General features: G+C 45.8%; 1 protein-coding gene across 2 annotated transcripts in view; it reads right to left on the bottom strand.

Moving 5' to 3' along the window:
• The window catches only part of hipk2 (homeodomain interacting protein kinase 2), a 77,108-nt gene that overhangs the window by 16,940 nt on the left and 32,378 nt on the right, over window positions 1–27,790 (bottom strand). For both annotated transcript variants that reach the window (XM_033621490.2, XM_033621489.2), the window contains exons 3-5: window positions 4,988–5,111; window positions 4,175–4,294; window positions 708–794 (exon numbers count right to left, since the gene is read on the bottom strand). In XM_033621490.2, the coding sequence (XP_033477381.1) occupies window positions 708–794; window positions 4,175–4,294; window positions 4,988–5,111 (331 nt within the window). The remainder of the gene's footprint in view (window positions 1–707; window positions 795–4,174; window positions 4,295–4,987; window positions 5,112–27,790) is intronic.

The following is a 27,790-nucleotide window of genomic DNA, read 5'->3' as shown; positions in this document are numbered from 1 at the left end:
TCCTGGGGTTACGTAAGATCTTCTAAACAAGCCGATTCCTGCAGGTGATGTGCAGGGCTGCAGGAGAGAGGGGCTAACCAGCTGAGCCATGCAGACACAATATGGTGCGGGTCCCACTGAGCTGCTCTGAAACACCAGCGGGGACCTTCTGGAACGTGTTCGTGTGTGTGTTGAGAAAGAGGGAGCGGAGAAAGTAAAACATTTTGTACCGTTGCCCTCGACATGCTTACATGTTCTATAGACATGCAAAGTGAAGACATAGCCACAACATTCACTCTGGCTTAAATAAGAAAGCAAACTGCACATATCAAACACGTTAACCAGCCTCACCACATGTTCGGCTCAAATGTCGGCCTGTAACTTATTAGATAGCGGTTAAGCGAAATGAAGAGCAGAGGCAGAGTTGAGGAGGGGGTTCAGTGAACAGCTGCTTTCATTTCACTCTGTAAAACTCTATATAGAAGCAGAGCTACACACACCGCATCTGGAGATCAGGCCTTGGCAGGATAAATATTTTAAAGGGGTTTCAAATATTTGATAGATAATTCTCGGGGATGTGATGGATCAAACTTGGCCAGGACCTGAGTGGACCCATCAGTGGAAGCTTCAAATGCGAGACAGGCGGATGTGAATCGAGCAAAAGACAATGCACCTATTGTACGATCCGCGGGTGAAGAGTCATGCTTTGTGTTACCGAAACAACATACCTGCGCCATATCATCCAAGCAGTTGAAGATGTACTTGCGAGCCTCCTTGGACTTGATCCCCGTTTCACCCTCATGGTCCTCTGGAGTCTGCGGGAGACAAGAAGCAGATGTTCCTCTCAAATCCCATCACACTTCCCCTCTGGAAACGCACTATTTACATTTGGCTCATTACAGCCTCTTGTTGTTGATGTGCAGCAGGACTCGGCTTGCCCTCCGAGCAACCCTGGGGTAGCACACAAACACTCATCTAACAGCCAGGCAAGACTGGGGAGACTTCATGTGGAGGCACACACTATATCACTGGGACGATATGCAGAATAGGAACTGCACTGCGTACACATGTTTTACACAAGTTTACACAAAGTGTATGAAAATGCGCAGACAAGCATAAACACATGTGATCATTCTTTATCAGAGGATTTAATAAAATGTACACAAAACTAATCTGTGTTGACTATAGAAACCTCCTGACTGAACACATGATATTTTTTAATTACAGTCAGCAAAGCGATGCAGCTGCTGTTACGTGGAAACACATGGCAAGGTCAAATTAAAGCTGAGCTATCACAGAGTGGAAAAAAAAAAGTGGTCAGGATGTCTTGACGTTTGATTTTCCACATACCAAAGACACTCATAAGAAGTTACAGCGGTGGTGTCAAGTGCAAGCTAATAATCTATCTGTGTCTACAATGCTGCTGTCAACTCTTATCTGCAGGACCTCAGAAACCCCCTTCTTTAACAAGTGTGTTTTTAAAAAGGCCTGTGGGTCATACGGTTTTTCAGAGAGGGCTGAGAGATGTGAAAAAGTTGTGCAACTTTTACGTGACAACTGCTCAAAGCCCATGGGCAGCTGCCTTGAGAGCATGAACGTTACGCTATGTTGCTATATGTCTTCATTTAAAAGCCAGTTATCATCATCGTTGTCAGTGTGGCATGTTACTGAGATTCATACTGTTATACCCAAAATTAGCACATGTATGCAGGTTTATTAAACACGGGAAAACCTGTTTAAATTAGGCAATAGACTACTTTCTCATTGCCAGTAGACCAGAGCCGACAAATACACACAGTACACCACAGACAGGCTGGAAGACAAGTTAGTTAACAGTAAAAAGCAGCATGGAGGCCAGCGAAAATGTTACTGTGGTTACTTTTCTTTTATATCTCTTAGTTATTTCATCTCTCTCAAACTTGGTGACCAACGTTGGAGTGCTGCTTGGATGGAGACAAACAGTATTCTGTGACGCTCGTCATTGTATCGCGCTGGAAAAGGGGCTAAAGTCAGAGTGTCTACCCAGATGTCAAATTCCCATCACTGCCAATCGGAGCTGATTGAAGCCGGAGCTGATAAACACCCATGACTTCTGTATTCGTCCCAGAAGCTAATGTCGATTGTTATCTTTTCTATTACATAAAAAGGCCAAATGTTAGTGGGTGTTAGTGTTTTTTTTGTCAAGTGGGCAAAGGGTTTAATTATAAAATGCACTCAACTCTTCTAAAAAAGGTCAATCGTAAGCACAGGTGGGGCAGACATGGCGAAAATATTGCTGTACCCTGCAGAGCCTTATTTGTAGGGTTGGGTACCGTTCATAATTGGACCGATACGGTACCGGTACTGGTATCTGGAATTCGGTACCGGATTCCAGATACCGGTATCTGGAATTCGGTACCTGTACCAAACGATACCTTATTTCGGTACTTTTTAACCCTGTGGGCCCTAGGCCTTTTTGGGGTATTATTACTGCCTTTACTTTTAAGCTCATATCACAGTCATTATAAAGGCTACATACACATGCTATATCTTGTTTTTTTCAGGACAATCTGGGCTAACCAGATTTGCCATCATTTCATGTTCTTCTATGTGCCTGTATTTTATATTAATTTTTATATCAATGAAAAAAACAAATCTGTGTGCCTAAATTCTTACATTTTTACATGTATCTCAGCATAGCAAGTTGGAAAATGACATATTCTACCATATATGAAGAGAGGAGACTCTCTGGAATCTGGCAATATAAGAACCATGATGGTGGGACATTCTGTCACTTCACAGTTGTCCAAAACATATGGTTTGTGCCAGGCGGACATGTTTGCCAGTATTTTTTCATTATTGCAATAAATTCCATTGACTCATTCACAAGTCAAAAGTGTGTTTTATCTGAAAGAAACATGCAATATTTACATCTAAGATAATAGGAAAATAGTCAACCAAGAGCAATGATGTCCTCCAAGATAATATTTGTTTTTCAGTTTCAGTTATATGTTGGGGAGACATTTTGGGCATTGGTGGGGGGGCACGTGTCCCCCTCAATGTATATGGTGACTACGGCCCTGTCAGCATGCATAATTAGGCTGCAGTTGTCTGGGTGCGCAAAGGTGAAGTGGCTGGTCTTGTCATACCAAGTTTGATGGAGTGTCAACTGGACAACATGGAGATATTTGCATCTTGAAAGCTGGACTACAAATGCGGATAGACAGGGAGAAACACACGCAAGCCTAAGACATGGTAAGATACGATATTCCTCACTATATGAAGTGACTGATAACAAGATCTGTATAATGGATTATAAAGAAATTCATCAGGTTTTTATTTTGTAGACAATTGATTTGTATGTATAGCGTGATGGGATGACAGCACAATGATGTGTGTGGTCCTGCGCTTTCATGTGGTATGTGTGGCATTTCTGTGCGAGCCTGCGTTCGTGAGTAATCCATCCAAGAGTAATGTGTGTGCAAAGCTGTATGAAAGCTCTGTTATACATCATTTTATTGTAATTTTTCGCTGTGAAAACATTGGATTACCGACAAGTGCTTGGCCTTGCGGAAAGCTACAATTCTGCTGTTTCCGCTGATATGCGTGGCTTCTCGCTATGACACACAGTCGCGGAGAAAATCCACAGAGAAGAACGGGTGTGAATTTGGACGCACTATGCGTCGTTCGGGCCCATAATCTAAACTTCTCAGTTTCAACATTTTATTGAGAACATTTAGGAACAGTGCTGCATGTTAACTTTTGTCTGCACATTGTTTTTGTCACCATTGTTGCTGAGTCTGAGGTGCAAGTCATGCGCTCTCGCTCCGCCTCCACCTCAGGTACCAAAATTTGGCATTGTTTCATTTTAAGTGAATCGGTACTCGGTAGTACCGACGTGAATCGGTACCAAGTACAAAAAGTACCGCATTTCAGTACCCAACCCTACTTATTTGCAGTTTGATACAATCAAGAACTCAATGAGTAAAGCTCAATTTAATTAATGAGGGTAGAGAAAGAAAAAAGGGACTTCCCTACATGGAGAGACAGTGGGAGAAGTCGGAGCAGACACCCTGTGAGCTGCCCATTTGCAAATTCCTCTCAAACAGATCTATTCTGCTCTCATTACCCCCCAGATCTTGTTGTTTCCTTTCAATAGCTATTGAAAGGAATTGCGTGTGTTTGTGTGCATGCATCTGCATCATTCCTGCTGTACCTTAAGTCTCCAGAGAGGATAGGTGGAGTCGGGGTCTCTGTTGAAGAACCTGGTGGTCTTTGTCCCCGCACTCAACAGATACTCTGCAGGCAGACCTTGTGTCTGTGAGATGTACCGGATCTGCAAGGAAGATGATGAAAAATTTGCATTTAAGACTTTTTACATCATATGCATGACTGAATCATAAGTTGCACTGAATTGGGGAGCATGGCGAATCACTCTGATGAAAAAAAAAGGCCAAAACTTTAGGATTGATGTTCTTTTTGGCAGTATGAAAATCTGGGCTGACATTAACTACTCCAGACTTATCTGGCTGCAATATGCATAGGGGCCCGAAGACGACCTCAGCTCAAGAGTCTAAGATTGATTTGAGACTTGTAAATGAGACACTTTGCTAAGTTTTTTCGGGCTTGTGAAAAATCAGGCGAGCTTGTTCAGTGATGGAGCACAACTTGCTCAAGGTTTTCCCACTGAGCCTTGTCTGACTGATAGAGAAGGGGGAACGCGGCAATGTCTTGCTCTGGAGCACAGGGGCTGCGCTAATTGGACAAGTGGCTCTGTGGCATCTGTTCAGATAAACAGGGAGGCTGCGCAAGAATCATCAGGGGCTGTCAGGGGGATTGGAGAAGCATCCCACCCTCCCAAACACACTCACGAGCGCACACTCACAGAGAGAGAACACACACAAATGCATGAGCGTAACTGCACATGAAATTCAGATCCATGGGTATGCTAGCAACCGACCGCACACAATCACAAGTCGCTAAGAGGTCAGGATGCAGTTTGAAGGTCCGTGCAGCCATTATTTGTTACCTGATCGTACTCTGAGGCTCCGGGGTAGAGGGGCCATCCCAGGAAGAGCTCGGCTATCACACAGCCCAAGGACCACATGTCTATGGCCTCACAGAATGGCAGGCCCAGGATGATCTCCGGAGCCCTGCGGATAGAGAACACACACAGTCAGACATAAATGTATAAAACCATACAGAGCAGAGCGGGTGCTGTAACAGGATTCTGCTGTGACTGACAAAGACTCAGAAAAAAAGTGAGACATACTATAACTGTGCCATGCCATTTTCATTTTCATAAAGTCATATCTGCAAAGGCATGGTGAGGAGTTTCTTTTCACACTTGCTATGAGCTCATGGAGAGCAGCCCGGTGTAGTACGCACAGGTCAGAAGAGGAAATAATCTACGCTGCATACGTAGGAGTGAGCTGGAGACTGTCCACAAATATTTTGCTACATTCCTAAAGCCAATGCGATCTAATTAGACAGCGTACACACAGAAGTGCACGCTTTGTTTTGCACCCTGAACACAAACGCTTTCCTACAGACAGTCGAGACAGACAATTCATTTTCAGTGTCTGAAGGCTTTTATATCTTAACATTGATCCCTCAACGTAGCCTTGAAAAAGCTTCTCATTTATTCTCCACTAAAATTAAAGTCGGTAAGGTGCTCCTTTTTCCTATCACTTGTTCAGGCAGTTTCCAAGGTGCCACCTTGCAAATACCTGATTGATATGCGTGCAGGAGCCCCAATCACCGAGGACCCCTCTCTGGTACTCAGACATAGGGGCTGTATAGAGGTAGAGGGGTATGTTTACCGAGTATCACAGTCCACAGCCACAAAGCAATGTGGAAGCAATTACGCCATAAAAATAAAACCAACATAAATATTCTGTAGAGCATGCAATGAGCTTCATCCGGGCTTTTAGTAGGCTGCATTTGAGTTAATAATGCCAGTGCTTAGTTCCCAGACACTGGCTTTTCCCAGTCATGCACACACAGCGATACACAGAGAAACCATTTCAGTGGTAGAAGAGATAAATATCTATGATTTGATAAAAAAGAAGAAATATTGCTTCAGTTATTTGAGCAGCACTGCAGTCTGAAATAATTGCCAACTTTCATTCAACATGTTTTATTTCCTGTCAGAAAGACTAATACACTTCTTGTGAGCTCACGTCTCTGATGGGGCTTAAAATAAACCAAGAACACAGTGACTCTGCTCTCTAACAATCCGAAGCACTTTCAAGAGGTTTTGTGCCTGTCATCAACATATGGGGCATGTTTGTGGTCTAACATGTTACCTATAGGTAGGTTATGCTTCAACACGGGGGGTGCCATGTATGAAACAGGAGGTTTAGGGGTCCTCTGCCAGAAAATTTAAGCATCAAACACTTAATATCCTGCATTCAGGTGAGTTTTTCTGCCTTTAATTTTGTCAAAATAATACACATGTTCTAAATACTGAGGAGGACATGTCCCCTCTATCCTCCCCAAAATCTACATCTATGCTCAGCGCTAAAAAACTTGGCCACAGCTCTCGTCTTATCAGTGACTCCAATCTAGACTCAACTACTGGAACTGAAACACGTCTCTATCTATTAATAACATATTAACAGCATGACAGACAGATCACAGGATCTTGAGGCCGATCTTGGAAAGTTTCTCATTCATGGCCCGAGTTCACAATGCTGATTGCCGTGACCATGGTAACTAGGCTAGCGCTCCCCCCTAAGCCTAGGCGGGCTCTGGCAGGGTTTTGGTCGCAGAGAGAGAATCGAGGGGGCCTGGCCTCGGTCCCGCTGGAACTGTAGGTACCAGGGAAACAGAGAATGTGGAAAACAGCATGGGGGGACGCTATAGGACTTTATATGCCTGTAGGGGGGTTGATGGGTGAACGGTCCGAGGGCAGCTGGGGGGGAGTTGGAGGAGAATGAATGAACATACCTCACATACTTAAAGGCTAATTTCCAACTGTAGTTCCCTGCCCTCTATTCACTGCTCGCTGACAAAAACAGCAAAATGAAAAAAGGGCACAGGCGATTCATTGTATACTGAGATTTTGTCTAATATAGAAAGGCAGAGGATGCCACAAGGATAGACGATGAGATACTGCGTCAGAGCGGCGAAAAGCAGAACGAGAGGCAGAGAGTTCAAGAGAGGCAGAGGCACACATAAAGCAAATGAGGGGGAGCGGTGAAGAGCTGCTGTCACAGAAGGTGGTTATTGGGGTCTCGAGGGCAGCAGAGGAACAGACACCAAGACAACACTCTGGCAACAGTATCTTAGGGCACCATTACACAACAATACAAAGACACCTTCACACACAATGAGCCGAGACGTCTATCAAGAGGCTGCCAAAGAGGCATAAAGGAGCCTGCTAGGAGGCGATAGCGGAGGGAAAAAGCGAGGTCTGCTGAGGGTAGGAAAGAGAAGAGATGGACACCAGGACAGGGGTCAGCATGATCTTCTTCTAACAGCCTGTTAGAATAGCTGGAGTTTCACTGTGCACATAAAGACCCAGACATCGAAGAACTAGTGGTGATGGAGGCAGTCAAAAAGCTGCACTTGAACACATCATAAAGACTACAGCCAATTGCCAACTAGCACGTATGTCTGCACCTATGTGAGAGAAAATACCTCTCCATACACACCGGCAGTGGTAGTCTGTATATGCAGCCCAAGTTTTAAGCATAGGTGTAGAATTAATGGGGAAACAACATGTGCATGTGAAGTAGCAGAGGCCTTTTATTTTGGTGACATCGCCAGCGTAAAGTGATGCAGAACAGAATGCAGGAAATTAAGTGTTAACATTCAAAACACACTATGAGGAAGGTTGTGTGTCCCTTTTATCTTCAGCAGGAGATGTGCTTAATCAAACTTGAGGAATCCAAAACCACATGTTCACAAACACACTTAACCATCTTGTTACATTGCTTTGGAGTCTAGGTCAATTTATAGTCTTCAGAAGCTAAAGTCAAATAAACACTTTAATGACAAAATCTCCTTGACATACACAGAGCAACAACAAACTTTACGTTCTGTTTATGTATTCAAATATCATTGTTTGCACTTTCTTTGCTCATCACTCTGTCTGTGCGGAAGTTGATAATAGAAACAGGCAGCGCTCCATCATCATTGCATATATTGTGTTTTCTACCTCTGCAATACTTTTTAGGATATAATGAAAACAATACAGTGCAGCAACCCAGACATTCTGCGGTGCATTTGTCATCTAAATAGGATTCCTTCCTCGACAAAAACACTACACATATACCCCCTTATTTGTACGAGTTCTCCAAAAATCTCATTTGACTTTGAGAAACCCCAAAATATGTATGAGCCATCGCGAGCTGCAAAAAAGCCGAGACTGTTCTCACAACATGAGGCTGCAAGGAAATTCTCCCCATCAGAACGCATTGTGGAGATGAAAGCCACAGGAAACCCTTTCATCCGATGGTCCTCCACATCACTGTGACTCCAGTGGACACATGCAGACCACAGGACCTTCAACTTTCCCTCTTTATTTTACCAAGACACTGAACCAAGTCACTTCAAACAGCAGTCGCCATCATGGTATGTAATTCATACGCGCTCGCAAACAGGCACAAACTGACCCAGAGCCGCATTTGATGTGGAAGAAAGGTGGCTTTCATAACAGGCATTTGGACAAAATGTGCTTTCATTAGAGCAGAATTAGTGCGAGGTCTTTAGCTTTACAATGTCTCTATGCATGTGTGTATAGCTGTGTGCCATGACCACATGGACTTTGCCCCTGTGTGTGATGGAGAGATTTGCTAGTGTTGATGTTATGCTTGGATCCGTTTCAGCCTGAACCTTCCTGGGTTATGCTCCAGTGCTCTACTTAGGCTGTTCTCATGGCTCTTCTGCCTCTCACACACAGAGCTCCTCCCGTTCAGTGAAAGACAGAGAGAGAGAGAGAAAGAGAGAGCGAGAGCAAATGAAGGGAGGAAGGAAGAGAGAGGGAGTAACATCGTTGCTCATGATATGAAACCACAAATGCAAATCTGCCCCTACCAACGCACCGCTGCCATCGCATGCAAAGCGCCCCGCAGCTGCTGCTGATGCAGGCCTTTCACTGGCAGTGATAAACAGCACACACATCTGCGCAGCTCACAAACCTTGCTCCTTTCCTGTCCCCCTTTCCTTTCCAAAGTAGCAGCGCACATGAGATTGACAATTTATGCAGATAGGACCATTTCAGTATTTGATGCTAAATAGGATGCCATAGTTAATCTCTGTTGAGAGTAAAAACAGCAACACAAGTAGCCAGGTGTTCGGTGGTCACAAACAGAATTCTGGGGTATTTCGAGACTTAACGAAAGCGCTCCAAAAAAAAAAAAAAAAGGACACCCTAAGAATAATGTGTTACTCTAAACCTATAGGAAATTACTGTTTTGTCTGTCAGTGGCTTTTTCTGGGTCAAAGACCAAACCAGACTGCAGCAGTGATTATCAACGTACAGCCCACAGGCCAAATCTGGCCCTCAACCCGGGTGACCCAAACAACCCTTATGTAATTCACAATGTCAATAAAATAAAATGTAAACTTGCACTTTGGATGTAAATAAGGTGCTTGTGTGCATATAAATCAAAACAGAGCTTGTTTATCAGAAAAGTGACAGAGGAACATCCCCTGAACGCCCAACAGAGGTCTGGGTTTAACCCCAAATGTCATCAAATCCTAGAACCTCTCCTTCATACACCTGCCCTGCGCCGGGCTGCTGCGACTGAATTTACCTCTTGTCAAACATGAGTGAGAACAGCACAGTTTTCATTACATGTACTGTTAAATTATAATATTATGTTCGTTTATTAACTGGCCCCTGGCCCCTTGTCATTTTGCGAAAAAGATCCTTGGTCAAAGCAAGTTGAGTATCCCAGATCTATAGATATATACAGCTGAACACAGCATAGGCACAGCTCTACCCTGCATAGAGGATGTTTACACCAGATGCTGCAAAAACAAGGCCAGGAGAATCACAAAAGATCCCAGCCACCCGGATAACTGCCTTTTCACCCTGCTGAGGTCAGGGAAGAAGGTACGGGTTACACTAGGCCAGCACTGAGAGGCTCGGGAGGAGCTTCTACCCTCAAGCCACAAGGATACTGAATGATGAACCTGCCTTATTCTAATGCTGACATTTATTTATTGCTACTATATTAAGGGAGCTGACAACTATTCATTTCACCAAAATCATATTTATGATTTCACGTAACAAGTAAATTGCATTGAATATAGCCATGCAAGTGGCTCTCTGAGGCTGTACTTATGCACAGCGTTTTTCTAGGTTAATTTTATTTTGAAGGCTTTGGTCCAAAATAACTGATTAAAACTTTGACCTACTGATGGCGGTAATGTGAGATAAACATTGAAGTTACTACAGTTCATCCTGAGGTGGGCATGAATGTCTGTACCAAATCTCATGGCAATCCATCCAGCAGTCACCCAGGAAAATCAGGGGATCCACTCTTGCCACCTGGTAATCTTTCGAATGGAGGTGCTTGGATACACCATCTGAGCGTGCTACATTTAGCTGACACTGCCAATTTATCACCCTTTAAGCTGCACCCCACCTAGCTCATCTCCAGTTGGCATGGCTACCACAGACAGTGCCTCTCGGAGGGTGGTGGTGAGCTCCTCGCTGCAGACCATAGATGTCAAATACAGTGCAGACGGTGTGCAAACCACCGGCCAGCCAGAGGCTTTCTCTGGGTCTCAATGGGGACCCAACTGCATGAGAGGCCTCAGTGTTCGGGCTAGTGGCTCTGACAGCACTGGCCCTTGACAAAAGAAAGAGGGAGGGTGAGATGGAGAGAGAGAAAGAGAGAGGGAGAGAGTCTGCATGCTGACATCCTCCCAGCTGGCCTGGTCAATGATGAGCCCCAGTCCCCTTGGGAGCCAGAGATGGCACGACTCATGAATGGAGCCTTTCTTCTGCCACCCCAGCCCACCCCTACACCTCAGCCCCGCCACCCACCCCCTCTGCCAGTGCGGCCAACCCCTACACCTCACCCAGCCTCACCATCCACCCCCTCCACCCCCCGCCCCCCCTTCTTAGAACTCCTCTGCCAGCAAAACCCCCTTCAAACCCCTCGAACTAGGGCGCTGAGGCCAGGCTATGGCGCTCCCTCCCCGCTCGCCTGTCCGCCCTCTGCTCTGTTGAACCGTGCCTGCGCTTGGCTGGCCTGCCAGCCCACACACACACACATAGACACACACGCAGGCACGCTCGCACAGACACACACACAGCTGACATCACAGGCTGTGTGCATGTCAGGATGTATCCATCAGGCTGACCTTCCCTTAGCTTGGCTCCAGACAGAAGACTGATGGATCCCTGGAACCCCGCAGCATTTACACACATAGAAATGCACAACACACACACACACACACACACTCAGGGGTCAGCCAGTGTATGGTAATGGGTTTGATCTCTTTCCTTTCTGTTCCTAAGACTTCATCACTAGCCTTTATGCAACTATGTTTTATTCAATAGCCAGGCAGCTCTATGTAAAGAACAGCACATATACTGGAGGTAAATAAGACCTTATACTGGGTACGCTGAGAGCACTGTTATGACACAGTGTCGGTTAGGGAGAGAGATAGCGGTACAGTGCTAAAAGGAAAAAGCACTTCATGAGAAAAGAGCATGCCATTAACTTTTCCCCCCTCTATCCCCTTCTCTTCTTTCCCTTTCCTCCCTTCTCTTTGCCTCTTCCCCTCTCTCCATCCACGCTCTGCCCTTGCCTAATGTAAAAGGCTCGGGTTGGATGCTGTGAATGACTCCCTTCCTCCCCTGGGGTGCTCATCTACATATTCATGCCCTCAAAAGTTCCTCCACAGCCTCTTTGAAGACACACCATAGAGAAACACTTTTCTAGATATATTGCATGGTGGTCGCTGGCTGTGAAATCAATGTGCAGAGCTACATCCCCTACCGTGCACCTGTGGCTCGCAGGAGCCCGCCCCAATCCAAGACTCACACACTAACACACACCCACATGCATATACACTATACCTCTCCAGCCGCTCCACCTGCTCTCATCACATCAGAAATTGCCGCACAGCGCACAAGCCAGGCATAGCCGCATTCATGTAAATGCACATTTATGTAGGCAGAGAATGTAGATTGCATTTAAATTTAGAGACTGGCTGTTCCAGGTGGTTCAGGGGGTGGAAAGGGGGGAGGGGGATATCTGGACAAGGTAAACTTTTTCACAGAGTCCTTGAGAAATGTTGTCTCACTCCCTTAGCAGGGGCGACATTCCTGGTGTTCAAGGTCCTGAAAACAGGCCTCCCACTCTCTTTTTTTTCCTCTTGCTCTAAGAGAAAAACGCAGAGCGAAAGCGCTGACGAGGCTGTCACTGTTTTACCTGTTAAAGTATTAGCATTCCCTGTGACTCCAGCAATGCATAACAACAAGGTACATGGAAGCATATGGATGGGAAGAAAGAGAGAGGATGTTTCATACAAATGGAGGGGTCAGCATCTGAAGAATTGGTCACTGGAACTGAATGATGATGAAAAAGCAAACAGGGGAAGTTGCAGGCACACATTAGCGACTCAACTTCAACAGAACTTGTGATTGCAGCGACTCAAATGCATCACAGCGAGCTAATGTAAAATATGGGTGACAGCTATGTGCGTGCTCGTGCTGATTCAACACAACCTGAAGTACAGTTCAGCTCAGCAGCCTCACAGGGAGTAAACTGTAACTGAGAGCTAACACAGATAGCATTTGCACGCTCAAAGGTTGCCCCTGTTCCATCTCACGTTTAACTCCTCCCTCCTCTTTGAGGCATTTTATTTAATGAAATATTCAGTGGGCACAGGGCCACCCCTGTCACCGTGGCACACATGGCACATGGGGGCCCTGTCATCGCAGCGCGGCACGGTCAATATTAGCACACGGGATATGCCACATTCCCTCACATGGCATCACCCTATGTCATTACAGACAAGCTGTTTTTCAAATGGGGCTGTGTTCATAGCAGTGTTAGATAACATATCAGATTTACTGTTAGGTAACATGGAACATCAAACACATATTTTATTAGCCCGGCAATACATTTGCAGCCATGGAGCCTTTATCCTCCTCCCTTGGAGAAGCACTGTAGTACCCACCTTCCATTAGCAACGCTAACAACTACAAAAACCTAACAATGAGCGCAGATACAGCGCAGCTCAGTTGTTCGTTTAGACTTCCATGCAGCACTTTAACGCTCCCTGTTGGTAATCACCTCTTTCCTGTGGTTATTATTCTCCTCCAGCATGCAGCTGATCCTATAAGTTATACATCTCATTTCCACCTGCAACCAGCAGGCTGCCCTCATTTCCCTGCAGTACCCTGTACCTGTATCCCTAATCCCCATCGGCTGGTGCAGGGGTCAACGGGACAGACCTCTTTCAACTCAGCTGGAGGTGAAGGGAAAGACAACAGAAGAGGAGATGAGGCAGGAAAAGATGGAGAAGGTGAGGCACAAGAGTGGAAGATGCCATCTTGATCAACACCCACCTACACACACACATATTCTGTCCCTTCTGCTTCTCTTGTCAAAGGAAAGAGTGCAGGGAAGGATTTGCAATGATGGGTATCTGTCATACAGTGATGCCTGGAGAGATGATGCAGGGGATGGAAAGAGGGATCCTCACGTCTCCTCAGCCTTATTAGGGCAGTAGACTGACAATCAGATAGTATTAGGCCAGTCTACCAGCCACTGGCCAGACACTGACCCAGCCCTCAAGCATGTTCAGCTCTGCTCCATGTAAATACAGACTTAAGAGGAATCTCTAAATAACAACTTGAAAATGGTTAACTGATTTCACATCATGCCGAGAAAAGTGTATTTCACAAGACAAAAGAGGGAAAGTATTAAATTGCCACTGCTGACCGCCAGAATCATGCCATCGCACCCTCTTTCTCTGTTAGTCTCAACTCCTGAGTGTCAACAAGCCCAGAGGAAATATGTGGGTCACACAGAGAGCTGGCTTGGAGTGAGTGAAGCTAAACTAAAGACAGAAATGCAGACAGACGATAACACATTCTAGCACGTAGTCACTCAGTGAACCAGCTTAACCAGCTGGCAAGCCTGTCACTGTGGCGGAGACGTTCACCAAAACAGACAGCAAAGCAGCATAGCGGGCAGCGAGACATGCTCCGGAGACGGGTCAGTCAGGCAGATGAGACTGTGTCTGCTTGTGGCGGAGGGGATGCTTAAACCAAAAGCCTTGATCACTTCAGCAAATTAGAGTGCACGAGGGATTCAGTGAGCTAGACTTAAACCTTTTTCGCTCGGCTCCAATCCGTCGGGCACGGCGCAAGCCACAGCAGGGCGGCCCAGAGCTTGGCCAAAACTGCAAAATAGACTGTATATCATATCGTAATATTCTATCACAGCCTTTCAGTCGGAAAGACCGGTATGACAGTTATGTAAACTGCAGGCCAAACCAATCACAATCTCATCTGCTTGCTTGACTGACTGTCTGTCTGCCTCCCTCTCTTGCGGGTCCGTCTGTATTTTCTGCTGTCTGCTTGATGGGGCATTATTGTCGTTTTATTGTCGAGTTTCCTCCAGCAGTTGCTTTAGTCCGCTACAGTCCAGAGCAAGAAATCGCAAAGGCTCTGCAGTGATACGTCCCATTCTGTTGATTTAGGGTGACTAAGACAGAGATCAAGTGATATAGGGGAAAGAAAGAAGGGGGTACAATCAATGTGGTTGGCTGGCGTACATACTGGATATGTGGTAAAACAACAGACGCTGAAAATCCATTTGAAATGTGGCGCCTGAGAACATATAGCCAGGAGCCACGGGGGCGCCGGCCTACCGTTGTAATGACATACGTCTCCTTGCCATTCAATACACACACGCAAAACACACATACACAGTTTCAATCATAAATGCCGCTCTGGTTGACTAGTTCCTTATTTCTGGGGCAAGTGAAAGAGCACATGGGGGGGAGACATTTGCGAGGCAGACTGAAAAATTCCCCTCCACCTCACCCCCCACCACCACCACCCTAGCATTCGCTGACACACAGTACATGCGCTACATTTCTCTACCTCCACCCATCCCCCTCCCTCCCTCTCTCTATCACTATCCCTTGTTTGACTACCGTCTTCCTTCCTCCCACCCAGTCGGGCAGTAATACCATCTCCTGCCTAATCAAATTCTGCTGTGTGTGACATGAATTCTCGGTGCCCAAGGCTGCGCTGCCTCACGACAAGCTACGGGGCCGCAGAGAGCTGTAACTAAACCTCACACAGGACCTATAGAGCAGCTCCCCATCTCTCTCTAAAATTTAACACAGGGAAAGTCCTCCTGGATGTGAATCCCCAGCCTTCTTTCTATCTTCCTCTGCCTGCCTCAGTGTCTCACCGTCTGTACAGTGCTACTCTTTGTGGTGTATATGTGTGTTTCAGTGAGTCCCTGGAGAGCAGCAGGCTCATGGTTTATTAGAGAATGGATAGGACAGAGTGACAGGTTGATCCAGACTGTCACCCAGATGTGGTCAGATCTTAATACAACGCAACACGTGACCCTGTCCCTTTGTTGCAATTAACATCATGACAGCAATCACATAAGCATACAGGAAACACACACACACCCCCTCCACAGTGTCCTTCGGGAAAGGTGAAGCCTCCACCGATCACGAGTCTTCCCTCCTCAGACTCGTGTCCCTCTATCTGCCCCAGCATGCCGCCTGCCCGCTGTGCCTTCAGACACTCTTAACGCCGTTTGTCACGCTGCATTCTTTCCTGACAAGAATTAGAAATGTCATCACGTAGAGAAACAACAGCAGGATTATTACGGCTTTAGGGAGGAATTTGGACGAATAGGCCATTCCCTTGTAGCCTCATCATTAGACAGTCGTCTCGCTAAGACAAACGAAGACGGATTGTTGTTGTGTGTGGGGTGTTTTTTTTTTTTGGACTGCAGAGCCTCTGTTTCTCATGTCGGTACCAGTCATGGAAGAGACAAAAACATGTCATGTGCTTTTGTGTTTATGATTTCTTTCTCAAAGTTTCAGCCACATTAATACACATGGCCTGGACTGAGAAACTACTGCTGGTAATTTTCACACGCATTCATGGATATGCATGGTTTCCATAAAATAAGAGCCAGATGATGTTTCTCATGTTGGTTTAATGTAAGCCACACTCCTTTAAAGGTCCAGTACGCAGGATTTAGGATTGTCAGAAATGGAATACAGTGTAATAACCATGTTTCCTTTAATGTATAAACACCTGCTGTTTATATCTACATAGAGAGGAGGATCTCTTCCACTGAGACCACCATGTTGCACCACCATGTTTCAACAGTGGCACAGACTAGACAAACCAAACCAGCTCTAGATAGGGCCCTTTTTGTTTTGTTTTGCTTTTCTTGCATCGGCTGCCCCTCCACGACGAGTCAACCAGTGTCAGAAAAACATAGATGTTTTTAACGTGACACTGCTTTATTAAGTTTTTTAACAGGTTTAAATTGCTGGGGCTATTTGTTTTGGTGAGGAAGAGGCCTCTGCAGATAATTTGACTCCAGGTAAAACCTCCTGAAGGTGTGGATCTTAAATTATCAGGTAAAAAGGTGAGCACACATTAGCAGGTGCTGGGCTAGCCCGTCTGTGACAAGCCGAACAGCTCCATGAAACTGCTTTATTCAGTGTTTTGAACGGTTTTAATCACCTGGTCTGTTTGTTTTGGAGAGGAAGACACCTGGGATAAACCTCCTGAACAATGAACACTGAAGGAATCCTAACCAGGAGTTCAAGCTTTGCAAACAGGAGAAGATTCAGCTGGTTGCAGTCTACAATCCTCACTGCTAGATGCCACAAAATCCAACACACTTCTCCTTTAAGAACAGCACAAGCTGACACTAAAAGTAAATTTCCATCTCAGCCACACATGAATCAGGCACACGATATGTAATTTAGCCTTTATTTGTGTTATGTTCCCAGTGCATGGTGAAATGCAGTGAACTCCTTCCTCAGAGCAGGCAATAATAATAAGAGATGTCTTCAAAAACAATCAGTCACAATGACAGGTAATTAATTTGGCCAAGCAACAGTGCCCTGCAGTCATTTGTAAGTATAGTCACAGTTAATCACCTCTCAATGACAATACCCCTGTATTGTTTTTCCTTCCCTCTGTCATATAGAGAGTTGTAATTTTCTCCCATCCCCTATACGGCCTACCATGACAAACAGCGAAGGCACACTCGGCGTTTAATATGCCATACCTCGTCTATTGAGCGAAAACAATTACTGTACAGCAACAATCAATATGGCATTATCCTTTTCATGTAGCTATACTTGAAGATTCAATTATTATGGACAAAATGACATTGTTATTTCTGCTGCCGCGGCCTCACTCAAGGAGAAAGCAGACGACTTTGATTCCATCAAAAAGTCAGATTGCAGCATTTATTCTGGTTATCGCATTGCTATGTCCACCATGTCCACACGGGGGGGGGGGGGGGGGGGGGGGGGCTGAGATGCATTTGTGTATCATGCATTTATTATCTTAATTAGTCCTTGCCTTGTAAGTATCACTGTGATGGACTTACCAAGAGGGGGAAATCAATGTGCAATTGTAAAAAAAAGTGACAGTGAGGGTTAAAGGTGACCTATTATGCTTCTCCTTATTTTATCTCATATATCTATATATATATAATGTAACAATGTTGGAAGTTCAAAGCTTTAAATGAGGATGTAAATGACGTGTTTCCAACATTTTTTTCTACGTTCGAGTAGATAGTCACCTACTTTGTGCATGCCTCTGCAAGTGCTTATATACCAAGCAGCAACCTCCAGGGTTGACAAGTGAAGCCAATGTGGAAGTGCCAAAAATTGCAGTTCGTTGAATGGCCACTTGAGGCAGGCTCCAAGAGCGAGTCAATCCCCATAGACCCCCATGTTAAAATGCTCAACTTTACAGCAGAAATAAACATATTTACAGCCTGGTACAAAAAACGGTTTCTGTCTCTATAGCTAATTTCCCCTTTCATGACAACTGTACGGGGGGTGATTTTTTTTATAATTCATCTGTTTCCATTTTATTAAGACTTAAAGTTGCGCATAATTAAGGGCGTGGTCACTTTGAGTGATAGATGGCGCCATCACAGGTGGCTAACTAGCCGCTGGCTGTCTGCTAGGCGTCATCTCAGCTAATTCGCAAGTCATTGAACCTGACCTATCTTGTTAGCCTTAGCTAACTTAGCAGCTTCGAGCGAGGTGGGCGTGTTTAAGCAACCAGGCATCATTTGGCCCGCCTCTTTGCCCATTTTTGATTGGCCGGGAGTTGGGCGGAGTCAGGCACTGCCAAGATGGCGACGGCCAGAGCCGCCTACTTTGAGCTGCAAACCAGCTCCTCAGAAACCAATGGGTGACGTCACGGCGACTACGTCCATATTTTTATACAGTCTGTGTTATATACATAAACTGCTACATGAAGCTACATGCTAACATCATGTTAGAAAGTGCCACTATACTTTGTTACAGTCATTCCCTGGCTGCAGTGACCTGGAAATGCCGACCAATCAGAGCAGACCGTGCTTTTTTAGGTGGGAGGCTTAAAGAGACAGGCCCTAAAATGGAGTATTTCAGACAGAGGGTGATTCCAGGTGTTCCTGCACTGACAGTATGAGGAAAATAAAGTGTTTTCTGACCATCAAAGGGTGTAAACATGTTGTTGAAGAAACCCAAAATACAAGTATGAACCTGAAAATGAGCATAATAGGTCCCCTTTATTATCCAAGACGATGCAAATCAGGGTCTTTGCTGCATGCTAAGAATTAGAGCTAAAATTAACTCTTTCCATTAGTAATTTTCATTAAATTAATTGTTGTTGTTGTTTTTTGTTTTTTTTTAATTACCTTATATTTTAGTTTATAAAATGCCATCAAATAGTTAAACATACCCATCACAGTTTCCCAAGGGGACGTGTTTAAATTGCTTTTGTTGTCAGATGAACTTTGGCTTGTTAATAATAAAGATACCTGATTATTAACTTCCATTAAACATGAATAGAAACACTGCACGTGAGACATAATGAACGTGCCCTTTCACGTGATAGCCTCTGGTTTCTTTTACGCCCTCAAGTTAAAAATCTATAAACGAAGATACAGGCATGAGGAAAAGTCATGTTTACAAGCTAAATGCTAAAGTGTAAAAAGAAGTCATAGCACCACCTGAGACTGGAAACTGTTGCTCATGGGAGACTAATGACAGACAAGATTGTTCAGCTCTTTCATGGACGCAGGAATATTTTACTACATACCAGGGAGCGGATGACAAATATGCTTTCATCATGGTTTGCATGTGATAAAAAAACATTCCACGCAGATATCTATGTCCTGTGACAGTTTTGTAACTGATGGTTGCCTTCCTTAACCAGGTGTTTTCCTGTCTTAGCTTATACCTTGCCCAGAGGGAAGACCGTCCCCTCTCAGTGAAAACACACACAACAAAGGCATTCTGGCTCAGAACATTTCTTTTTGTTGTCGAGTCGGAGGCAACAGACAGTTTTACAGTGCGAGCACAGACTGTTGGAGCAGCAGCACTGGAGGTGCCTGCTGCAGTCAATGTGAATTTTAAACCAGTTCTAAACATGACACATTTACGATTTCTCAGGCAAGAAATCATATCGCACTGAAGGCAGTGTACAGAGGAATTCTCTCTTTCTCCTCTATTTGTCTCCCCTCTTTCCTCCTTTTCTTCCCCTCTCTCTACTTTTCTTCCTCTGCTGTCTGTGCGAGCGCTCTGAGGGTGCTGCTGGAGGGAGTCCAAAAGGACACAGTGTGAAATGAACACAGCTCTGACCTCCCAGACACCCCCGACACAGCCAATCAGATCACTTCTTCCCGACACATAGGGCACTATAATTGGTCGGTGGGTGGGAAATATGACCAGTGGGGATTCAAGTGGCGGGAAAGAAAGAGGAGGGAGTGAGGGGGGGGGGGTAAGGGAGTGGTGCTACGGCTCCTCAATGCACTTTAACCGACCCTTTGCCCAGGACAGGACAGGAAATCTCCAGAACAAAAGCGAGCTGTCATCTCCGCCTGACAGGCTCGCTCTGAACAAAGCTGCTCTCAGCTGACTGGCAAACCGACCAATCCTTGAGGGAGGTAGCTTGTTGTAATCTGGTTCTGTCTCACATTCCAGGCGTCTCTGGTGAGCGAGGCGAAAGAGCGTGCCCTGAACCCTCAAACAGGAAATGAGTCCGAATGTCATTCCCTTCCCTGAGACGGGGCCTCAGCTGTGGCCAATGGAGGGTTCTGAACAACGCTGCATGTATACAAACGTGCCCATGAGCTGGTAAACACACAGAGGCCAGCAACACATAAATGCATCCACACATTGTCTCTCCTCTCCTTCTTTTATCACACAGGTATGGATGTGCACACACCCTTCTCCCAGACATCAATGCTCACAGCTGCATGCCCCAGGCCCTCGCTATCTCCAGCCCAAACCCAGACTCACATCAGCCACATTCCACAGCCTCCCAAAGCCCCAGGGGCAGCTTCACAGCTGGGCACCGAGCTGGGCTGTTCCCTGCCTCCCTGCGCTCGACTTTCACCATAACCCCCCCCACCCCCCCCCCACCCCCCCCCGTTCTGCTCTCCATCTCACACACATCCTACAACAGAACATCATCTTTCTTTCACCCTGGCATCCATGTTTCAAATTGTTCTGGAGGAGAAATCGTCTCGCTCTCGCTCCCATAGGCTCATTCACAGTTTACATGATGAGGTTAGACAGAAGTGGCTGAGGCCACACCAACAGTGGATAAAGATGACAGAGAGCTGCCAGAGTGTTAATGAGATCTTTCAGATTCGGCTGCTATTGAATATCGTTTCATTCTCTCGCAGCAGCGGTTTCTTTTAAGGTCTGCCATGTTGACGGGGGTAAAAAGGCATATCAGCAAACAGACTACATAATCAAATAACTTCATCTGCGACTGCGAGGCTATCTCGTTGCCAGCAAACAGCAAAAGCAGTCGATATGTGAAACTGACCTCATAATGCAATAAATAAAGGTATGACACAAGTTGCGAGGGCCCGCAGAAACAGGAACATGCTGAGAATCAACACTTCTCTCAACAAGTTCTTTTTCTTTTTTTTGTACCTGCTCAGCAGTGACATTAAGACCGTGTGTGCCAGAGGTGTGGACTTGAGTCACATGACGTGGACTTGAGTCAGACTGGAGTCACAAATTCAATGACTTAATACTTGACAAAAAAGATGTGCAACTTGACCTGGACTTGAACCTGATATCTTCAGATCCACTTTGTTAAAACCAACCCAACAGCATCCAGTCAAGTTGCAAGAGAGAAACATGAAGAACTAACTTTACATTACTAAACACCGGTTGAGGAAATGATACCAAAGATACTTTGCTATCACAGTTTGGTTTAAAAGAAAACGACTCAGTGGTCAACAAAAACAAATTATGCAAAACATGCAAGTTGAAAACTTACAGGGACTCAACAACTTCCAACGAACTTTTATAAAGCATTCATGATCATCCGTTTAATATATTATTTCACTGTCGTTAAAATGATATTACATCCGCTGATGAGGGCATTATGAATTGTTCAGGACTCAAAACTCAAAGTTTAGGACTAAGGACTTGACTTGTGACTTGCAAATCAATGATCCCAACTCTGGTGTGTGCTAGCACTTACCAAACTATCAATAAAAGATGAGAAAGAGTTAAGTGATATATATATAAGTTGGGCCTGATTGAATATCGGCATCAGAATATACTTTGATATTCCAAAACATTCCCACAGCAACTCTCAGATCCAGATGCACAGGGCGAAAAGGCACATTTCCCACAGCTTTGACCACAAGGAATGTGCAAAGCTGCATTTTAGAGAAAAAAACTCATGAAGAAGCCTCAGCGGCATGTGTCCTTCCTGTCCATGAGGTTCTCACCGGCTCCAGAAATCCAAAAATTGGACAGAAAAGCTGAATCCACACACCTGACAATCACAGCAAAATACCCCAAATCAGCAGTACATTTACATGCCTCTGAATGTGAGTGCACATGTGGGTGTGTATTAGTGTTAGTGGATGCGTGTGTGTCTGTGAATAGTTAAGGCCGGGCTCTGTTTCATCATTTCAGTAAATGCCACGCAGTATATCAGTCTAACTGCATATGTCTCGGGCCATTTCCATATCTGTAATAGAGAAAGCCCATCTCCCATCAGAGCCGCTCCTCCACTGCGCTCAGAGAGCCCAAATAACACACACGTGTCTGCACAAATGCGCGCACACACACACCGCATCTCTGATGAGCTGACACAGAAAACTAGATTTATTAAGGGGAGGAAGAGAAGGAGAGATGCGGAATGCGTGTGTGGGTGTAATTTCAGCAATGGACACAGGTTGTTGTAGACAAAAACGCTCACAATCACACACACACACACAGAAAAAAAAACACAACGCCACCCACAATTGCAGCCGTAAAGTGCATCACTCTCCTCTAAGAGACCTGTTTATTTCAGACCTGTGACACAAAAGCCACGGCGGCGTGCAGGGCTTATCTCTCCACATCCCTTGAAACGCGGCACAGCCCCCAAAGAGCTCCCTGGCGCTCCACATGCCACTTTCAATTAGTTCCACAAAGAGAGTCTTCCTCTACCAAAAGGAAGATGGGAGCTCATTACTGAATTCCTCTCTACTCTCGGCTTTGAAATATAGATCAGGAGGCTATGTCTGACTGCTGGGGCCCTGGATGTGCCACTCGCCGACCATGCCACACCAGTCCGGAGCAGATGAGCACAGAGTGCTGTCTCCTGGATTAGCCACTCCTCAGGTTTAACAGCCCCTACAGCTTACCCTCTATCTCGCCATTAGCTCGCTGCCTGCCCCTCTTTCTCTCATTTGCTTTCTATCTCTCTCTCTCTCTCTCTCTCTCTCTCTCTCTCTCTCTCTACTAAACAGGCTCCCTGAAGCCACAGCTCTCAGCACTAAAACCCACAAATGGGAAAATACCAGTTCTAATAATCTGATGGGAGCGTAAGAAAGAAGCAGCAGAGCAAATGTGGATATCATATCGCACAGTGGTACTATTATAGTAAGCGTAGACGCAGAGGCAGGCGCTGATAAGGCGATGCAAATTCATTCAGGTATTCTAATGAAACTAAAGCTTAGCAAAGCTGCTAAGGTGGAGTTCATTAAGGTTAGGTTCGACACATTTAAATGCAGAAATCCAAAAGGTACTCAGTGAGAACAAATATGACACGACTGCTAATAAAATAATGCATGCCAACAGTGACAATGCTGTCATAAAGCATGGCAGCCGCATTCACCCTGAGATTAAACAGTCAGTGGGAATCTATTTCTTATCTGGCCAGAGCAGAGAACACAATAGCCGCCGCGATGCTGCAACGCTAGTTAATGGTTTCCCCCTCAGGACCAAGAAAAACAGCACGTTCACCAACCTCTAGCTGTTTACTTTTTGACTGATAATCTCATTAACTACACATGGGCCTCCACGCTGCTGCGCCACATTCAAAACACTGCGTGCATGTGTGTGTCCGGTATGCACATAGCTGGCGTGACATCTTTATCTACGTGCGGTATGTTTATACCTTCAATTAACAGCATCTATTAACACTATCCTCAGTGGAATGCCACCAGCTAGGTTACGGACAGGCAGTTAATGAGAAACTAGAGGATGACCATTAGGGATGGCGCAGGAAAGACACACATGACCCTGACACTTGAAAAAAACAAATCACTATGTTGTGCCCTCCAGTTAGTCAATTCCTCCCCTGTCAATCAGCTACAGCGTACAGAGGTATCAGACACAGGGGTTGAAGTTTCGGTTGCTAGGCCACTGATGGAGATTCAGTGTAGCGAGGGGGGATAGAGGGAGGGGAGGAAGTGGAAGAGGTAGGAAAGGAGGAGTGGGTGGCTGTAATGGCAGCGAGAGAAGAGGGGTATAGGGTCTTGATACTCTCTCTGATTCGCTCTCTATGCAAATCACAACAATCACAGGAAATGCCTGGGCCTTGGCTCCAGCTAATTGCCACGGCAATAACAAAGGAGGGCTTCCTTTGAGCGGAGAGGCAAATTAAACATTAGTTTAGAGTTTTCTTGGAGACCAAGGGATGTTATAATTACCCAGAAACCAACACATCAGCACTTTGCACGCCACGCGTCCCACTCTCGTAGCCTGGCGGAGGAAAACAAATGTATCTCATATTCTGGGAGAGAGGCGTTTGGGGGGGAGGTGGAGGGAAGGAGGGGAGGAGTACCAGGAGGGAGATGGAGCAGGAGGGGGGCGAGGAATGGAGGAGAGAAGATGGTGAAGGGCATGGAGAGAGATGAGAGCAGAAAGCAGGGGATGGGGGAGGACAGAGATGGAGAGAGACGCGGGGGGATAATGAGGGGAAAGGAGGTGGAGAATGATAGCCCGTCTCTCCAAACCACTCCATGCTGCTAGTGAGGCATCAAAATGTACACCCACTATTAGCATATTGACCCCACCCCTCTCCTCTGGCCTTTTTCCCTCTCATTATCATCAGGCATGGTGCATGGGACACAGGAAAACACAAACCGAGCTCATTTCCCATCACATGTTAGCCTAAATGTCAGCGACGAAATGAGAACACAGAACAAATGGCACGTCTGTGCCGTGCAAATGTGTGCTAGTTTGGCCGTCTAGCTGGCCACCCAAGGGTTAAGTCTGCGAGCGCTTCATTAATGTGGGTCGGTGCAGCGGAGCATGTTGCAGGCGAAACAAACAAGGCTGGATCTCGCTGAGATATGCAACCATGGAAACTTCAGGAGACGTCCTTGGATCTCCTTCCCTCCTGGGGAGGGAGGCACAGTCCCTGCCCCAGTGACAAGGGCCGACACTGGGCCTTGAGCAATGTGATGTGTCCTGGTTGGCTGGTTCTATGTTTGATCTGTGTCTGAGGGCGGCCGCAAAGTCTGACACATTCACCCAGTCTGTCTAACCTAAATGTTCATTCAAAGGGCCTGTCTCTCCCTGCAGCCAGACCCTGCCCTCTATCTGTCTGTAGGTCTGTTTGTCTATTTCTTACCGATGCGCTAGATTGCCAGCCTGTCTCTCTGTTCTCCTGCTGGTCTATCAGGCTTTAGCTATCTGTCTATATGTCTGTCTGACTGTTTGTGGGTCAGGTCTGCTTGCCTGCCAGAACGTCTGCCGTTCCCTCACACTGTATGGATGCAAGAGCTCACACGAGCCACTGACCGTGCCCTGGAAATCTAATCATCCAGCACAGTTGGATGTTTGTTTGTGCTTGTACACACAGATGTGCATACAGGAGTGCAAACAGCCAGCCATGTACACAAACAAAAGGAGTCCCACCCAGCGATCATAGGAGTTTTTTTTTTTTTTTGCAAAGCAGAGCCTGGCTGTTATGTGCTCTTATGTTAGTATTTGCGCTCACAAAAAAAAGCACAGGTTGTGTGTTGTATTAGTCACACAATGCTAACCTCTTTCTCACTCCACACACGCATGCACTCACACGCACACACAAATCCCTCTACGTCAGCAAGCCAAACTCATAAAACACACACCCTCTAATTGGCATGTAGTAATTTCGCTAGTTCTTATAATAAAAGAAACTTTTTTCTACCCCAATTACGTCTCCATGTTTATGTAATGGGGCTTGTTATTTTCTGCCTTTTAATATCCCCCCTCATATAACTGTAAGCTATGTGAATAACAGCCTTAATAGACCACAGGTCCACAAGGATTTGTTACTTTTAGGGAAATCAGGGCTGCAGTGATACTGTGTTTGCAAGCAATCCAGAGCAGTGACATCAGTTAATTACATAAATTGGACGGGGATCAGGCCAGGCATGAGAGAGATTATGACACGAGGGCAGTCTGAACGGCTAGAGGGACACAGCCCTATGTTTCTGACACCAGCATTCAGGGGGAGAAGGAATTACATCACTGTGTCGGGGTTATGTAAAACACCAGACCTGCTGTGAGACTAAAACCCCCTCTGAGAAAAACATTTAGAGGGAAATAACTCCTTAAGAGAGACGGAGAAAGAGATGGCCTATTTAGCTTAACCAGTTTCTCTTTGTGCTCGGGAAAGCTATCAAGACAAAGAATCAAGAAACGCAGACTGAGTGAACTTTTAGATTACTCTATATTTATGTGGATGAAGTAAATTGCAAACAAATCCACCAGTGCTACTAAGAAATAAAATATCACCCAGGCTGAAGATACAGTATGCTCTGTGTGGTGAAAAAAAAAGAGAGAGACCTGCAAGCGAGCCGGCACTAGAGGGGGTGTGAGATCTCCACCTCCTCATCAGTAGGCCTAAAGTCTATCCCATAGACACTCTGGAACCCAGTGGGGAGATCAAAGCCTGTGTGATCCAGTGGCTGTTATATCACCCCCGGCCTGCTCTCCCACTGCGGGGCCTCCTGTTACGGCGAAGGCAACAGGGAAGAGAGGGAATACAAAACAACTGACCTGGTCCCGTCTATGCATGCAACCTTCCAGGATCTTTACCGAGGATTTAATTCCTACCCCGCCGCCGCCTCCCCTCCCCTGCAACTACATTTACATTCCACTTTGCATTCCATTAATTTCCATTTGACCACACTTGCATGTTTTTGCAGGCAACATGAATAGTCATGAGCTGCACATGCACAAAAAAATTTATGTAGTCTCAAGAATAAAAATGGGTTGAATCTTTTTTCAGTCATTGTTAAGCCTCTGCGGGACCCAATTTGCTATATGTATTCTTAATTCAACATTTATTTCACGAGGCTTGTCAATTAGGACAAAATAGCAGCCTGCTGTCCCCGCTCCATTGTTCACCTTGTTGTAAATTTGAAAATCAGCGCTCCCTCCCTCTGACCGTCCTTTCCTGCGCGCTTCGAGACAAGGCGAGGAGACAGGCATGATTGGACCCTGTTTTCTTGCCTCAGTGGAAAGGCATCTCAACAGGCCCGCTATTGACCACATCCACCAGGGGAGGGAGCGGGTCAATGTAACAGAGAGCAGGGGACCATTTTGGACCACTTAACTATAATCAGTAAATGCACCCCAGTTGCAATTAGCGCAGGGCCACCCTGAGAGTGTTCGTTTTGCTCACAGCTCTGTCTGTGTTTTATTCTGCTCCACAGGAACCTTGTAATGCAAATAGCGCTCCTCACTCCCGGCTTAACAACGGGAAAGGAGGCGGGAGGTGTGTCGGAGCATGCTGCTGTACTTACTTGGAGGGTGTTTCAGAGAGCACAGTTGCTGTATTGTGTTTCAGGCAGAATTTATCTATAAATCTATATATATTCGTCTGTATAGTTCTGCTACAGCACAAAGTTACTGCAAAATAAACTTTTCAAACACAGGGATCATGTGGTGAGAGCAAACTGAGGGTCATCATCTGTTGTAAGCAGGCTCAGCATTCGTGACCGATGATTTGCTCTGGTTCAGGCTCTGCCCTGTGTCAGCTGTCTGCAGTATATCTAACAGGGCTGTTATGACTTGTCCTCAGATGCTTCAGCAGCCAGCTTTGTGCAATTAGCCCCACAAACGAAATGGCTCCTTTTCATAAATCAAGACTCTGCGGAGCTTGAGAAAGAGAGGCTTTATTTAAGGCTGAAAAACAAAGAGGAGACAGAAATGTGACAGGTAGCTGGTGCTATCACACTGAGCCTCTCCAATGCACCAACTCTCTCCTCGACTCGTTTATGATTCACTGCACTTAGTCATCCATTCCCCTTCCCCCCCCCCCACCCCCTACTCCCGCGAAGAAATGGCAAACAAAACAGACAGACGGACAAACAAACAAACAAACACACAA

The sequence above is a fragment of the Epinephelus lanceolatus genome, chromosome 5 (assembly GCF_041903045.1).
Source record: "Epinephelus lanceolatus isolate andai-2023 chromosome 5, ASM4190304v1, whole genome shotgun sequence".
NCBI classification, from domain to species: Eukaryota; Metazoa; Chordata; class Actinopteri; order Perciformes; family Serranidae; genus Epinephelus; species Epinephelus lanceolatus.
Note: the sequence above shows the minus strand (reverse complement) of the source record. Positions and strands in the feature narration are given on the sequence as shown.